The sequence below is a fragment of the Gymnodraco acuticeps genome, unplaced genomic scaffold, assembly GCF_902827175.1.
Source record: "Gymnodraco acuticeps unplaced genomic scaffold, fGymAcu1.1, whole genome shotgun sequence".
NCBI lineage: Eukaryota > Metazoa > Chordata > Actinopteri > Perciformes > Bathydraconidae > Gymnodraco > Gymnodraco acuticeps.
Window position 1 is genome coordinate 1,338,641 of NW_022992206.1, and position 15,257 is coordinate 1,353,897.

A 15,257-nucleotide genomic window follows, 5' to 3' on the forward strand; every position below is an offset into this window, starting at 1 on the left:
ATAAAATAAATGAATTATTATTATTATTAAGAAAAACCAGCAGATTATAAAGTGGTTGAAATTAGAAATTCTGCCTTATGAGTATTTTATGTGTGGTACTTGAAGCACATGTTGATGCTAATACTTTAATTTAAAAAGCATTTTGAACTAGGACCTCTACTTTTTTGTATATTGTATGATAGTGCTTCTTATAGTAAGTATAATATCTTAATACTTTTTCCTTCAATTCTGTTTTCATCTTGTACAAATAAAAAAATAAAAGAGATTAATTAAATTCACTTGAAATGTAAACACATTTCAAATTGAGAGAAATACCTTATTAAACACTGACTAAAGTTGCTTTACTTTTTACCATTTTAGGCTGAATGACTCTAGGTCCCTTGAGAGCCCTTGAGAACAATACTGCTGTCAGATCCTTGTGTCCACACACACACACACACACACACACACACACACACACACACACACACACACACACACACACACACACACACACACACACACACACACACACACACACACACACACACACACACACACTACAGTCCGCCTACTCTCCGGTCTCACCACTTCCTCACAGCTCTCACATGTTATTCAATGTCTGACATCACATGAAGAACACACTTGCTCACTTTAACTAAGGAAACAGCCATACATTGGATTATAAATAGATCCCTCTACATCTTCTTTGCTGTTTTTGTTTAAGAAGACATTTTATTTTTAAAACAACTCTTTTTGGAAGTACTTTGAATCACATTACTGCTGCATGTGGAGACCAGCACCTCGAGAGCAATGTCATCTGTAATTTCTCACAACAAAGACCAGCCACGCGTTAGGAAGACGCTCTCAGACTCTTCTACTTCATCCACTGCCTCCACCAAGAGCCAGAAGGTAAGGCAGGATTGTCTCTAATCTTTTCACTGTCTGTGTGGTAAGAGGAAATGCCACGGCTGACATGATGCAAACACTAACATCAGAGTTCAGTGATTGTCAAACAAATGTGACTGTAACACATTGTGTTTGTTTACTCTGCCATAGAATCGTAGTAGTATAAAAGATCCATGGAAAATTATGATAAGCCATAAATTACTTCTTAATGCCTCATTTGAAATGAACTCGAGTCCTTTTTTGGACACTGTTTACACATGACAGCTGCTGGAATGCACAAACGTTTTTCTTTTTCCCCCCCGAATGTCCTCTAAACCACTTTATACTGTATATGGCACTAGCATTATTATGTTGCATCAAGACAAAGTATGTCAAAACCAAAGTTTCTCTTTGAGATTGTGTAATTCAAGTGTTTCTGTAAAGCTATGATATCAATGTTTTCATATAACTTGGTACTTTATTTGACAGTCAATCATATATAAAGGAGCAAATGGTGTTTCCATGGTATCAGTGTACAATGTTGACCCTTAGAAACATGTTAATAGTTTGATTAAAAGGTGTTCTTCCTTTTTTCCCGTCATGTGCCTTTGCATTTTAGTTAAATTGTACACATTTTGGATCCCACAGCACTAAAGATAACAACGTATTTAATCTCGAATAACACTGACATGCTTCTGATGGTTTGTAATAACTCAAACTGTGAAACTTAATCACATGTTGATGTGCACGAGCATGGAGAAACAAAACGTGTAAGTGAAACCAAGAAAGAGTTGTAATGAGCAGTTAACCGTTTATGTGAACTTAGAATCCACTTGGGACAGATCCATGGAGAGAAACAGAGAGAGGGATACAGGGAGAGAGAGAGAGAGAGAGAGAGAGAGAGAGAGAGAGAGAGAGGAGAGAGAGAGAGAGAGAGAGAGAGAGAGAGAGAGAGAGAGAGAGAGAAAGAAAGAAAGAAAGCATGGGGTGAAAGACAGGATGACAGGGAACAGAGAGGAGGAGGGTCTGAGTGCTTAGGACTGGCTTGTGGGAACTCAGACACAGTATTTATGGATGTTTATCTCTCTGCTAGTCCTGCGGGAGGCTCACTTTTTCCACTTGGGAATAGCTGGTCAGCAGACAAAAAGTTCCTCGTGCAATCTAGAAAGGCTGGAGGACAGCTTAGTGACAGAGTCGCTCACATAGATGGGACACATACGTCTTCCTTTCCATCAGCATCTGTTTATATGTGCTGTCGCCTAATCCAAACCAGAGCTCTTTCCAAGTCTGCACACTGTATATCATTAATGACCGTTTACCGAGCATAGCCAAGTGTCCAGAGAGCCTTAAAGGAGCTGACATCAGAGTCTGGGGGAGATCCAGAGCTCTTGTAAATGTCTGAGCAGAGGCGTATCACTGTGTTTACACAAAGTATCTGAAACCTAAAGCACTGTTTCTATTTAATAGTAATCCACTTGCTGTCTCAATTATTTAGTTTGACGTGTAACTGTAGTTAACTATACTATACATGTATTACTCCAACAAGGGATTAGCAATAGCTACAAACTCTCAGTGCAGCACTATGTTAAATAGCATGATCCCTAACAAAAAATAAATGTATTCGTCACCAGTCTGCTTTTCCTTTTTTACAATAAGCTACTCAAACAAGAGAGTTCAGTGCAAAAGTAGACCTCATTTACTGTGTCAGTAGTTATGTGAGCAGAAATAAGTTATTCATTGCATTATTTATCTGATACATGCTGATTTAATTACTACAGGCAAGATAACTACCTCCTCTAAGTTAATACATATTGATTGTTAGAACTACTAAATGTATTAATTAAAGACTGAAGAGCAAGTCATATTTCCCTTTCCTATAATGAATGTGTAATAAAAACATTCAAATATTCAAAGTATCTATATGGCAACACTGTAAGTTTTGTCCGTACTGTTTTTTATCTTAATGCCATTTGATCCTGTGTGTAATACATTCTGAATCGCCTTGTTTTTGACTGAATACATTTGTAGACGTTTGTTTGAGAGTGATACATTCCCAAATTGATAAGCACCAAGATTTATTTGTAACTGTTTGCGTGCGCTAATATGTTACTTTGTACAAAAGTGCAGAACATAATAATCCAAGTGAATAATATATAAAAAGGTTTGTGTAAAATAACCATGCCTTGCCTATATGTACTGTAGAGGTGAGTGAGAATGTCGGAGTACTAAAGAAGACTGTAGAAACATAATAAATGCAGATGTGTCCATTTATGGCGCCAGGGGTCACTGATAGTTTGTTGAGTGTGAAACGTATGTAATATTATACTATGACTTTCACCAGATGTCCTAACACCTACAGTATGGGAGATTTTTGATCAATGTGTTGGATATATCATCGCACTTACTTGTAAAATATTACACTTACTGGTGATTTAAACCTAAGTCAATTAAATTCATCAGGCTACATTTTGTCTATTAAGGGGGTGTTCGTTTTTATATTTTAGCTTTTGATCTGCTCTTCTGGTGGAAAATATCCCACCAAGGAAACCTTATAACCCTTCAAACTTCAGCAGGCAATAATGACCACATAGTGAGAGCCACTGCCAGAACTGTTACCTTTTTTGGATGTGTTTAGTTATCTCTGCTTGTCAGTTTATTTAAGAGATCTCTTCCTCTCCCCTTCTTTTAACTTGGCTTGACATTTCTGACTGCCATAAACCTTTTCTTGGAAAAAAGAAAAAGAAAAACTTTTATGAGGAATTCCTGGTAATGTCCCTTCGAAGAATCACTGAGCTTTGCTTTCTAGATCTGCTGATAAGTATTGCATTTGCTGACATTTTGTTACGGTGTGTGAAGCAGGCAGGACCCAAATGCAGATTTAAACTGAAAATTCCTTTATTTCAAGGCTACCGGATACTAATAATGACAAAACAGAACACTCACCGGAGACTTAGTCACAAACAAAAGACGAACCAATACTGAACACAGGAAGAGAACAGACTAAATACAGGGAGGGGTAATCACAAGACGAGAAACAGCCGGGCAGGGGAGGAGAAACACAAGGGCCACAGGTGAACACAATCAGACAATTAGACACACCAGGGAAACTAACGACAGGGGAAAAACACAGGAAGAAGGACAGACAATATACAAGGAGGAAAATACCCATAACCAGACATACAAAACTACAAACGTGACAAAACATGAGAATCCTGACAGAATCCCCCCCCTCAAGGGACGTATTCCAGACGTCCCTAAAAAAAAAAAAACACAAGAGTCCAAAACCTCAAGCAGGGTGGGTGGAGGGGGTCTGGAGGGGGTCTGGAGGACGGGTCTTGGATTGACAGCCCGGGGGCAAGGCAGAGTTCAAAAAGGGGGACTCGGGCGGATGGCCCGGGGGCAAGGCATAGTCCAAGGTGGGGCCAAGGCCAAACAGCTCCGGAGGCCGGGCAGGACCCGGTGTCGGCCGAACAGGAACCGGAGCCGGTGGGACAGGCTTCGGCAGGATCCCCCACGGAAGAGGACCAGGAGTTGGCAGGACCCCCAGCGAGACAGGTGATGGCGGGGCCTCCAACAGAACAGGACAAGGGGTTGGCAGGACCCCCGGCAGAAGAGTTGACGGCAGGACCCCCAGAGGAACAGGACATAGGATTGGCAGGACCCCCGGCAGGAGAGCAGTCGGCGGGACCCCCAACGGGACTGGACATAGGGTTGGCAGGACCCCCGACAGGAGAGTAGTCGGTGGGACCTGCAACGGCACAGGACATAGGGTTGGCAGGACCCCCGGCAGAAGAGTCGTCGGCAGGACTCCCAACGGGACAGGACACAGGGTTGGCAGGACCCCCGGCAGGAGAGTAGTCGACGGGACCCCCAACGGGACAGGACATGGAGCTGGCAGGAACCCCAGCGGAACCTCCAACGGCACAGGAAATAGTGTTGGCAGGACCCCCGGCAGAAGAGTCGGCGGCGGGACCCCCAACGGGACAGGACACAGGGTTGGCAGGACCTGCAGCGGAACCTCCAACGGCACGGATATAGGATTGGCAGGACCCCCAGCGGAACCTCCAACGGACCAGGACATTGGGTAGGGACTTGAGACGTGACTCGAGAGGGGACTTGAGAGGAGAACTGGAGAGGAGACTCGAGAGGGGACTCGAGAGGGGTGACTTGAGAGGAGACTCGAGAGGAGACTCGAGAGGGGACTTGAGAAGGAACTTGAGAGCAGACTTGAGACGGTCGGTTCGCCAACAGAACACGGGGGGCTGGAGTCGGCCGGAATGCCGACAGGACACGGGGAGCTGGCGTCGGCCGGTACGACGACAGGACACGGGGAGCTGGCGTCGGCCGGTACGACGACAGGACACGGGGAGCTGGCGTCGGCCGGAGACGAGGGGCTGGAGTCGAAACCATGGCTGCTGGGGCCAGAACTGGGGCTGGAACCATGGCTGCTGGGGCCGGAACCAGGGCCAGAACCATGGCCGCTGGGGCCAGAACTGGGTCTGGAACCATCGCTGCTGGGGCCGGGACCAGGCCCGGAACCATGGCCGCTGGGGCCAGAACTGGGGCCGGGACCATGGATCTTTGGGCTCGGGCTGCTAACCTGGCCTTGCGACTCCTTCCTTTAGGAGCCGTTTGGAGGCTGAGGAAAATACCCATAACCAGACATACAAAACTACAAACGTGACAAAACATGAGAATCCTGACACATTTACAGGAGATCTTATAAAATATTTCCTCTGTGCATTTAAACTGCATTTGTACACTATTATTCATAATAAATGGTCAACATGGTTAAAAAAAATAGTGCAATATACCAAATGGTTTGTGGAATTGTTTTCCTGCATTGCATGCACATCATTAATCTGGCTAACAGCCTGTCAAACAAATATGAAATCAAGCTGTGTGATGTCATTATTTGTGCAGTAAAGAGCATCTACTGACGAAGGACGGTTCATAGTGACAATTAATTACTTGTTTGTTTCAATGTAAGGTTGGCTAAGAACAGCTGGAAATATTGGCGAGTTGTTGCATTTTTCATTCAGCAAGTTCTAAAACCTTTTTCCTCTATTTCAGCACGAGAAACTGTCTAGGTAAGAAAATCTACTTCACACTATTAATACGTACAAAAGACATTTAGTTATCACCTAACTGAGTCAATCAGTGCGTCAGTGAGATTAAACTCAGACAGTAACAGAGGTTAACCCCAGAGTTGAAAGGTAATACCTCTCTTTTGCTTCCAGATTAAGCTCGTCAGGTTCCTCCGATGTCTCCAACGACTCGTCAACAAACCACGCCGAGTCCTACTTCTTAAGACGGGAGAACAGACTGTCTGCAAGGAAAAAGGCAGAAGAAGAGTCAGCAAACAATGACTATAAAAAGGCAAGCGATGCAGACAAAAATAAGGTTTTGACTGAAACTAAAAGTGATCACAATTAATTAACTCACCGAAAGGGTGGGTTAGATATCCAAGCCAGGGCTTTGATCACGGTGCTTTACAGAGTGAATGAAAGGAAATCATGTCCATACTGTACACCACAAGATGACTGAGCTTTTGTCAAGTATCTAATGAAAACAAAACAAAAAATTATACTAGAATGACAAATAAAAAATCCTACAAAAATGCTGCACTGCCAACAATTAATCAAATGGATATAAAAGTACACACAAAAATGATACATTAAAAGTAAAGCAACCTAGTTCATGATTCTTTATATCAACAGAAATGTAGTCTTTTTATATTATTATTGTAAATTCAGTATCTTGACATTTTCCTATTGTTGGTTGGCCAACAGTTCCATTTGAATGCATCATCCTGAAATATAGATACATTTTGTGGGCCTTTTTGTGTTGTAGAATAAAGGATTGATTCATCAATACAAAAGGTCCATAGAAATATGTTCAATCAATAGAAATCATTATGCCGATCTAGTAGATATCGATATTTCCCTTTATCAGTGTACACTTTGACTTATTTGTTGTGATAGATGGTATGGGAAAGTCTTTAGGATTTATGGTCTGGGAATTATAATGATCAGTAGCATACTAAAAAACACACACACCTTCACTGTTGCTGTTACAGTCAATGTTTGTTTGTTTTGCTGCGAAACAAACAATCTTTTAGAAATGCTAACAAGTGAATATTTTGTAGATGTATGAAAAGGCACTGGCCACCAACCACAGGCTGAAGTCCAGGCTGGAAACAAGTAAACAGGAACTGGCAATGATTCAAGACCAGCTGCAGAGAACACAGGTAAAGCACATCATTATTACTCATTTAAATGTAGGAGTGTGAAGCAAATGGGTTCAGCAGAGCAAAAAAAGCAATCATTTCAATAATTCAGATTTTCATTTTTTAGTTCATATCCAAATATCTCCCATATATTCTCATGACAATATCAGGTAAAAGTGTGAGAGAGATATGTCATAAATGATATATGTAAGTCACAATGAAATAACTGTTATCCGCTTTCGAGATTCTGTGTGCAACTGTGGATATATTTGACACTTTACATGCAACACTTGCTCAGTGTTATGAAAATAGAGAAGCCAATAATGATGGGGGCTGCAAGGATTTGTAAAAAACATTTTTTAAATGACTTTCATTGTTGCAGAAGGGAAGAGCGGAAGATTGTAGTTCCAACATGCTTGAGACAGAAAAAAAGGTAAAAGAAAATCCAGATTATACTAAAACATATATTCTTTAAAAGTGTCTATAATTATTTATTTATCTGAATGTTTTGCCCATAGGAAAGTTGGAGTATAAAAAAGAGGATAACGGATTTGGAAGAGCAGTTGAAGGTAATTCTATGAATAAGTTGTCTTGTAATTCACCCTAACATTCACCATACAGTCGCCTTTAAACATTTTATTATTAACAATATAGCACGATATCTTACCCAGGAGGGAGTTAAGCTTATTTGGCATGAGGAAAACAATGCACAATCAAAAGCACACAGTTTAAAGTGTCTGTGTGTCCAAACACTGGTCTCAGCTGACATCATTTGTCCCCATTATGCTCTGCTGGCTGTGGAATGTGTGAGCACTTTGACAGCGAGCTGGCCCTCAGCGTTCATGTACAGTCTAACATTCACAAATGTCTGCTGTGTTATGCCCAATAGGACACAAACAGAAACCTCTTGTTTGGGACTAAACAAACATGAGATGCTGGTTTGAAAGTAATCAAAACAGAGAAGCATTGTTATAGTCTTTATTTAAATGAGCAAGTGCAGTACAGTAGTGTGTGTGTTGCTGGATGCAAGTGTAACATCTCGTGTTTTTGTAAATGTGCTATGTATTTGTTTCAGTGTATCATTTCTCCTGAACAACCAAGTTGTTTATGTGAAGCTAAATTTAGTTCAGGATCAGTTAGCAATACAATAGTATTTTACTAGTGCACATGTGTTTAAGTTGACTATGTAACCAACCCTAACCCTAAACTAAACTTTATTAAATGTAACTAGTCTGGAAACCATGGGCAACATTACTCAATTCATTATATTAGTTCAACAAAATAAGATACTGTCTTTACTTGGCAAAGGTTTGGGTTCAGAGTTAAAAATAGACACATTTAGCAGGGAGAGGGAGAGGAAAACTAGACCATATATGATAATTGCTACAAGACTTGACACAAGATAATAACTGGCACTGAGAGAGAGGGAAAAGACTCAATACACCCATCAAATAATGAGGTGATGTGAATGTGAACCAATTAGGACGGGAAACACACAAATGCAGGAAGTGGAGTTGTCTGAAATGATATGGTGAGTATTAATTAAAACAGGAAACCATTAATGACTAATTGACATAATCTGAATTCGATGTAATGGAGTCTGAACATTTTTGCATGAATCAATTCCAAAACCTTGGGCATGGCATAGGAAAATACTACCAAAATATCAAGACACAATCCAAAAATAGATTGACATTTTTGGTATGGCAAACACATATCTATATTAAGTGACCTAAATCTCTTTGTTTACAGTTTTTATTTTGTATTCTTATCATGTCATGTCATGACTTTGCCTACCAGTTGTCTCCTTCCCTTCCTTCAGGTAAAAGCAGAGCTGAATATGGAGAACCAGAGACTGAAGGACGAGAATGGAGCTTTAATCCGGGTCATCACTAAACTGTCCAAGTGAGACAGAAGTAGTAGAAGAAGAGGGGCGGATAACAGAAGCCATATTTATACCTGCATTCTTCTTACATTCAGCCCTATCCTCAGACAGAATGTATGTACATATTAAAGTTGAGTCTTTTGTCTGTTGAGTTACAATCAGACACATGTATGATCAGCTGTGAAGCCTCATGTTACTGTACTGTATCTTAAGTAGTAGCACATTCCCAGATAGAAAATACATTAACTTAAAATGCATTTTATATATTCATAAGATATTTCTACATAAAGGCAAATGTCCACAAGATTGTCAACGTCTTGTATTTTTTCTTCACTGTGTTGGAATCAGTAAAGCATTTCTGACTGTGTGTTAATAACCTACATATATGGACAAAATATTGCAGGTATTTTCATGGAGGTATTACCATGGAAACTGCCATTTATTTTTGTCTATTCCATATGTGGACATTGAAAACATGCTCTGAACTCTCAGGAACAGCCGGTGATGGATGGGATACATTTTTCAGGAACGTGGGAGCGTCACCTCTGGTTTAAAAGATGTTTAACCTTACCTTGAAGTATGATGTAACTTCTCTTAGCCTGAAATGAAAAAATACAAAACAATACAAAACCGGATGGGGTTGAATAAATAAAAAAAGCTTTTCTGTTTCCTTAGAATGAAATCATTCAATCATGTAAAATATGAATAGAGCAATGGAAATCACAAAATAATCTCACCTCAAGGTCAATTTAGTCGTTGTTATGTTGCTTTTAGTTTCCTTAGGATACATAAAGAGCTTTTTCTTTATCAGCAGATGGTGGGATGGCGAAAGTGGGATTGTTTTGTCAGCTGTTGTACAAGATATAAAAATAACTTTTGAGGCCCAACGTTAAATGAGAAATTCTGATAAAGATCATGTTTCATGACCCAAAGCTGCACTGAAAAAAAATACAATTCTCCTTTATATACAGTAGGATTTTCATTTAATTTCACAAACACAATTACCTGTTTCTGATTTATATAAGCCTTAGAAGCACCATGCTGGCCATAATGTATCTTCTAAATTACATTCAGAAGATTAATGAAGTCCCATTTATAATCTAACACTCACTGGATACCTGCCAGACCCCAAAGGCACTTTCAACTACTTTTTTGTACTATTTGATGCTATGAATCATTTGAAGAACACAATTATTCTCACCAGTGTGTTTTCAAAGAACATCTTTAGAAATGTTGAAAATGACATATATAAGTGTATAATAGTAAACTCTGATTTGCCATCTAAAGTGGCTGGCTATAACTCACCCTTCTATTTTTCTCATATAGCACATGCATGATGCCACCCACTGACAAAAAGTGGAAGAGCACCCTCGGATTCCATTTACACACCACACAGGACGAGGCTACTGAAAATGCCTTTATTTCCTAAGGTTACATGTTGACAACACACAGATACGTCCTGACCACATCCCATATTTTGATTCCCTTGAGTAATTCAGTTCTACACAGAGTGATATATGAGTACATGTGTGGTTTTTGTTCCTTTTTTTTGCTGGAAAACATGGATTTCGTACGGAAATAAATCATGCGGTTCACAAAAAGGCACAACTACTGACAGACCTCTACAACAAGACACAAAACAAGAGTCCAGAAAGACGTCAAAGCATTTCCCTTGTCTATGTTGCTCGGAAAGTGATTGCCTGATGGACACAGTTTGGGTGATGATCAGGTCTTTGGATGTTCTGTATCATGGCTATGTTCACATAAGAGGACTGAAGACTATTATTGAAGCAGCAGATTGGCAGTATTGCATTGCGAATGTTTTTCTGCTCTGTTTGGGTCTCATCTGCGCTCCAGAACGCTTGAGAGACCCAGGAAGACGGGGATTTTGTTGCCTGTATTGCAGAAAAGTGACAGACTTATATGATCCATCAATAAAACATCAATAAACAAATACACGCTCTAATGGTTCTATTGCAAAAACACAAAACCTTTGAGACAGCTCATATACAGTATAGATAGAGGAGCATGAGTATATTAAATGACCCCAGTAAGGAATGAACTGACACACGCTGTAGAAAAGAAAGCAATGTGGCGCTCTTTCACAATAACATTTGAACCTAAATTTGACAACACATAGAGGAATTGAATTTTCAGAATATATGTGGTTCGTATTTCTCTCCGCCTCTCAAACATAGAGATAGCTACATTTTGCTCTAAAAAATGGAGTGTCATCCAGATCACGATTGTTCATCTTTATGCACTGTAGATAAAGTTTTATTCAACAGCAAATAATAGTGATTTAAAGGAGCAATGGGTAACCAAATCCCAACATTGGAGACGTCATGATGGATACAGCATTGATATTTCAGTGCATGCACAAGTGTAACACCAGCTCATCCCATTGCAATCCATTAGTCAGTGAATAGATTACTGACGGCTGAACGACATGACTGGAGCTCTTTTCAGAGGACTGCATCAATAATATGCAATAATAATATTCCACAGAAGTAATCCAGCGAAATAATTGTGATAAATACTGTAAAAAGACATTAAACGAAGTTAAGTTTATATGCAAATTACTGACTGATTTATTATGTTACAAAATATAATCAGACATGTGAGAGCAGGTTTATTTGAAATGCAATAAGATGAGAAGGTACAGTTTAATGAAGCACGGAAGGAAAGATAAGCTTCAAGCCGTCCACTATATCTACATTTAATTTAGATTTAACACCCAACTGGCAGGAGTAAATGAAGGAAACACTTACGGTACACTGAGATAGAAAATCAAGGACCGGCTAAATATTTTCTCCTTTTTTGAAATATATACAGTTTACTGGTCAGCATCAAAACATACTGCATAACAGGTGCAAGCAGAAATGAATAATAATAACATGTAGCCCAGGCATTCTGTAACACTGGATTTAACACCGAGGACACATACAAACGATGACAGGAAACAAGACAGACATGCAGTTTTATGGCAACAAAGTGGATCTTTTTGTGTTTTTTACACATGATACACAAAGCAAACTCGTTTTAATCCCAGGCATTAAAGGAGTGTGACCCCCAACATGGATTCTTAAGACTTACATTCAGTCCCAATCAGCAAAAATACATACACTTTGCAGTCAGTGCATACTCTTTTTTACTCCGTTTTATTATCAAAAATGACACAGATCACAAACACACTTACACAATATAATTATGGTTTCTCTTTAAAACATGCTGCTATTTACATTATCTTGTGAATACATGCTGTAGCATATTAACACATCTGCGTGATGCATAATGATATCAATAGGAAGAAGTGGTACTGTGCAAGGACCAATCAGCGTGCGGCTGGAATCTGTCTGCAGAAATATAATCCTTCCTCCTATGGAGGCAAAGAAAGGCTGCACACATTTGAGTTTTTCAAACACAACTGAACACCTTATTCCTAACTAATATAACTTTTTCTGGATACTAAACCTTATTGTTATTTGAATAACACTGCAATTTAAAAATTATATTAAACTTACAGTATAATATTACTTTGAAAATAATTTCTCTGAATTCTTATTTTCTTGCAGGTGAACTCGTTATATTCGGTTTTCTCCTTCATTTTCTGAAATTCAGTTAGAAAAGTGTCCAGTTGCTGAATCTGATTTTACAGAATGTTAAAAATATAATCATGTTACAACTATTTATTACACTTTTCTTTCATCAGAAAATGTGTCAAAATGCTATACTTTACTTATTGTTTACTGTGTGTAAATCTACCAAGGATCAGCATCTCACCAATTCAAAATAATTATTGTCAACGTGAGGATTTCTTTGATTTTCTTTTTATGAAATCATAATTTCATTCATGGGTTATCCTTGGTATTACATATTTTCCATATTTATTCTCTCATACTAAATGTTGGTTTCTGAATGAACCTGGATTTTTATATCCAAAAATGACTGTCTTAACTTGCATCTAGTTTAAGGTAAATTATTTTTTTATCTTTACCCAAAATTGGAAATTGTTCAGTCTTTAAGTTAAGTGGATTATTCAAACTCAAATGAACTCTCCAAGTAAAGTATTTCAATGCCTTCAATTCAGAGCTGTTAAATGTTCACAGTTTGTTGTTGCTTATAAGACAGAAATCTCCATTGGGTGTTTTTTCCGTCCATACCCCTCCACATCAGTCTAACAGTGTAATTGGTGAAGAGGTCGCAGCACTTTGGCTCCAGGTTTACAAAGCTTGTGGCCGATGAGAGAGCGATCCAAACAACATGAAACACTGCGAGGCATGATACATGCTGGATTCTGCAGCTCTATTTGGTTCAAGCTAAATGGTCCAGAACATGTTTATTGTATTATATGTTTAGATGTCGGCTAACACTTGCTCTGTTGAGATTTCATGAACCTGCTTTTTTGCACTTGACCTCACATTGTCTTAAAAGGTGCGGCTATCTGACATTTCAAATTCTCTATAAAAACATATTGTCTTTGACAGAAATCCTTGTGTTTTTCCGCATAAACGAGTGTACTGCAGTATGTTTGGTAAACTACAACATTAGACATATAATCAAAAAACTAAAATGAGTTAAATGGCACTGTTTTAAGAAAGCAAGAGCATCATGTAGAAGAAGCACAGTTATAAATACTTTGAACATCCTTGATACGCTTTCTCGTATCCTTACTTTGGCCACAGCTAAGTAAGGTTTACATCCAAGTGGTCTACACAGCTCAAGACAGATTGCAGATGGCACATTCACAGTGTCCCTGACTACTTTTTTAATGATTTCCCCTTCAAAATAAAACAATGAGTCTTAATGGATTTCTCAAAGTGTCACACCAGGAAAGGCACCCTTGTATTCCTGTCCAACATTACATCTGTCTGACACAGACTGCTGAAGTCAAATGCATAGACGTGCCTTCATGGCAACACAAAACAAGCAACTTAGATCAACTGTTCCATAATGTGTCTTTCTTCTGCTCACATGTGAGCTGATAAAATGAATAAAGACAATCATGTATGTAGATTTCTCTTTAAAATATATATTGCAACATGGATCGCTGACCTCATTCACCCTCAATACAATATGTTTGCATTTAATAGACTTATACTATGCAGGAAATAACCCAATACTACGGTTCTTTCTAGGGCTGTGAAATTAATCGTATTTTAATCGCAATTATGATTTTGGCCTGCCACAATTACGAAAACAACATAATCGAAAAAAACAATTATTTAGCTTTGCTAGGTTGTGACAGTGCACTGCAACATATTTGATCTAATTTATTTTTATTTATCATATTTACATATGTTTAGTAGCTTGTGGAAGTGCGCTCCGAAAATATTTGTTGATCTTGTTTATTGGTATTTATTATTTTGATATTATTTATTTAAATGTATCATTTATTTTTGTATTGTTTTTTCAGTTGAATTATACGTTCAGGGTAATCAACAGTTGAAAAGATACTGTTCAAATTATTATTTGTATTTGTTTTAAAGTTCAATAAATGGATGTTTTCAAAGTCAATGAATGTATTTAATAATCGTGATATCAACTATTGACCAAAATAATCGTAATTATGATTTTTGCCATAATCGCACAGCCCTAGTTCTTTCTATTGCAAGTTATAGCACACTTATTAGCAAGATACAATACTGGGTGTGATGTATGCAGAGCAGTGGGGAGGTAAGTAAAGCATGCTCTATGACTAAACTAAAGCTTTATTTCCAACATTGTTTTCACCAAGAGTTTCGTTCCGTGTCAGCACCCTAAGAATCAGTTTCTGAGTTTCTTCAAATGAAAGAAAGACCAACCGTCGATCATTCATGAACCAGTCACCCGATAGCTCTCAACGGCACTCTTCACAACATACGCTAATGTGTGAAATGTGATGCTTAAAAATTGTTATCTTTTTCTCGACTTAACCATGATTGAGCGAATAATTCTAAGATGTCTCTTTTTTGCTGAGCAGGTTTCATGACGGGTAGTCACGACGTGTTAAAGTCATGGGTTTCATGCAAAGTAGGGGTGGGGGCTCTGAGTTTTAGCTGGTTGGTGGAGCACTTTACTTCTTTGCATTCAATTTTGCCAGCTGACCATCGATATCCTCCTCTGGCTGCAATGGATGCCACTGGGCGATGGGGCGGCGCGGGTTGGACAGCATGTCGGACCAGTGCTTCAGACCCAGGCCGGTCGCCTTGCTGCCCACGAAGATCTTTCCAATGGCGTCATTCTTACCGATCTTGTCATAATCAAACACTGTGACCGCCACCAAGATTTTCTAGA

The 15,257-nt window shown here is 39.0% G+C and overlaps 2 protein-coding genes across 6 annotated transcripts in view; one reads left to right on the plus strand and one right to left on the minus strand.

Moving 5' to 3' along the window:
- The first annotated feature begins 553 nt into the window (after positions 1 to 553).
- LOC117539482 (protein phosphatase 1 regulatory subunit 12B-like) lies at positions 554 to 10,390 on the plus strand. Of its 3 annotated transcripts, none has more exons than XR_004568007.1 (8): positions 554 to 891; positions 5,941 to 5,957; positions 6,108 to 6,246; positions 7,016 to 7,117; positions 7,479 to 7,529; positions 7,615 to 7,665; positions 8,919 to 9,095; positions 10,308 to 10,390. XR_004568007.1 is itself a non-coding variant. In XM_034205669.1 (7 exons), exons 1-7 carry the CDS (start codon positions 793 to 795, stop codon positions 9,003 to 9,005), a joined length of 546 nt encoding a protein of 181 aa, XP_034061560.1. In that variant the 5' UTR covers positions 554 to 792; the 3' UTR covers positions 9,006 to 9,285. The 3 variants fall into 3 exon arrangements, 1 of the variants encoding a protein (XP_034061560.1); XR_004568006.1 differs by lacking the exon at positions 10,308 to 10,390 and adding an exon at positions 9,474 to 9,615; XM_034205669.1 differs by lacking the exon at positions 10,308 to 10,390 and having other exon boundaries at positions 8,919 to 9,285.
- A 1,210-nt stretch (positions 10,391 to 11,600) lies between these two features.
- LOC117539481 (synaptotagmin-2-like) overlaps positions 11,601 to 15,257 on the minus strand; it is a 42,305-nt gene continuing 38,648 nt past the window's right edge. For all 3 annotated transcript variants that reach the window (XM_034205667.1, XM_034205668.1, XM_034205666.1), the window contains exon 9: positions 11,601 to 15,252. In XM_034205667.1, the coding sequence (XP_034061558.1) occupies positions 15,037 to 15,252 (216 nt within the window). In that variant the 3' untranslated portion in view covers positions 11,601 to 15,036. The remainder of the gene's footprint in view (positions 15,253 to 15,257) is intronic.

Excerpts from the sequence above, each read along its gene's own strand:
- LOC117539482 (XM_034205669.1), top strand. The coding sequence starts at position 793 with ATGTCATCTGTAATTTCTCACAACAAAGACCAGCCACGCGTTAGGAAG. Across the intron at positions 6,247-7,015 it reads CAAACAATGACTATAAAAAG|ATGTATGAAAAGGCACTGGC; the intron begins GCAAGCGATGCA and ends AATATTTTGTAG. Across the intron at positions 7,666-8,918 it reads ATTTGGAAGAGCAGTTGAAG|GTAAAAGCAGAGCTGAATAT; the intron begins GTAATTCTATGA and ends CCCTTCCTTCAG.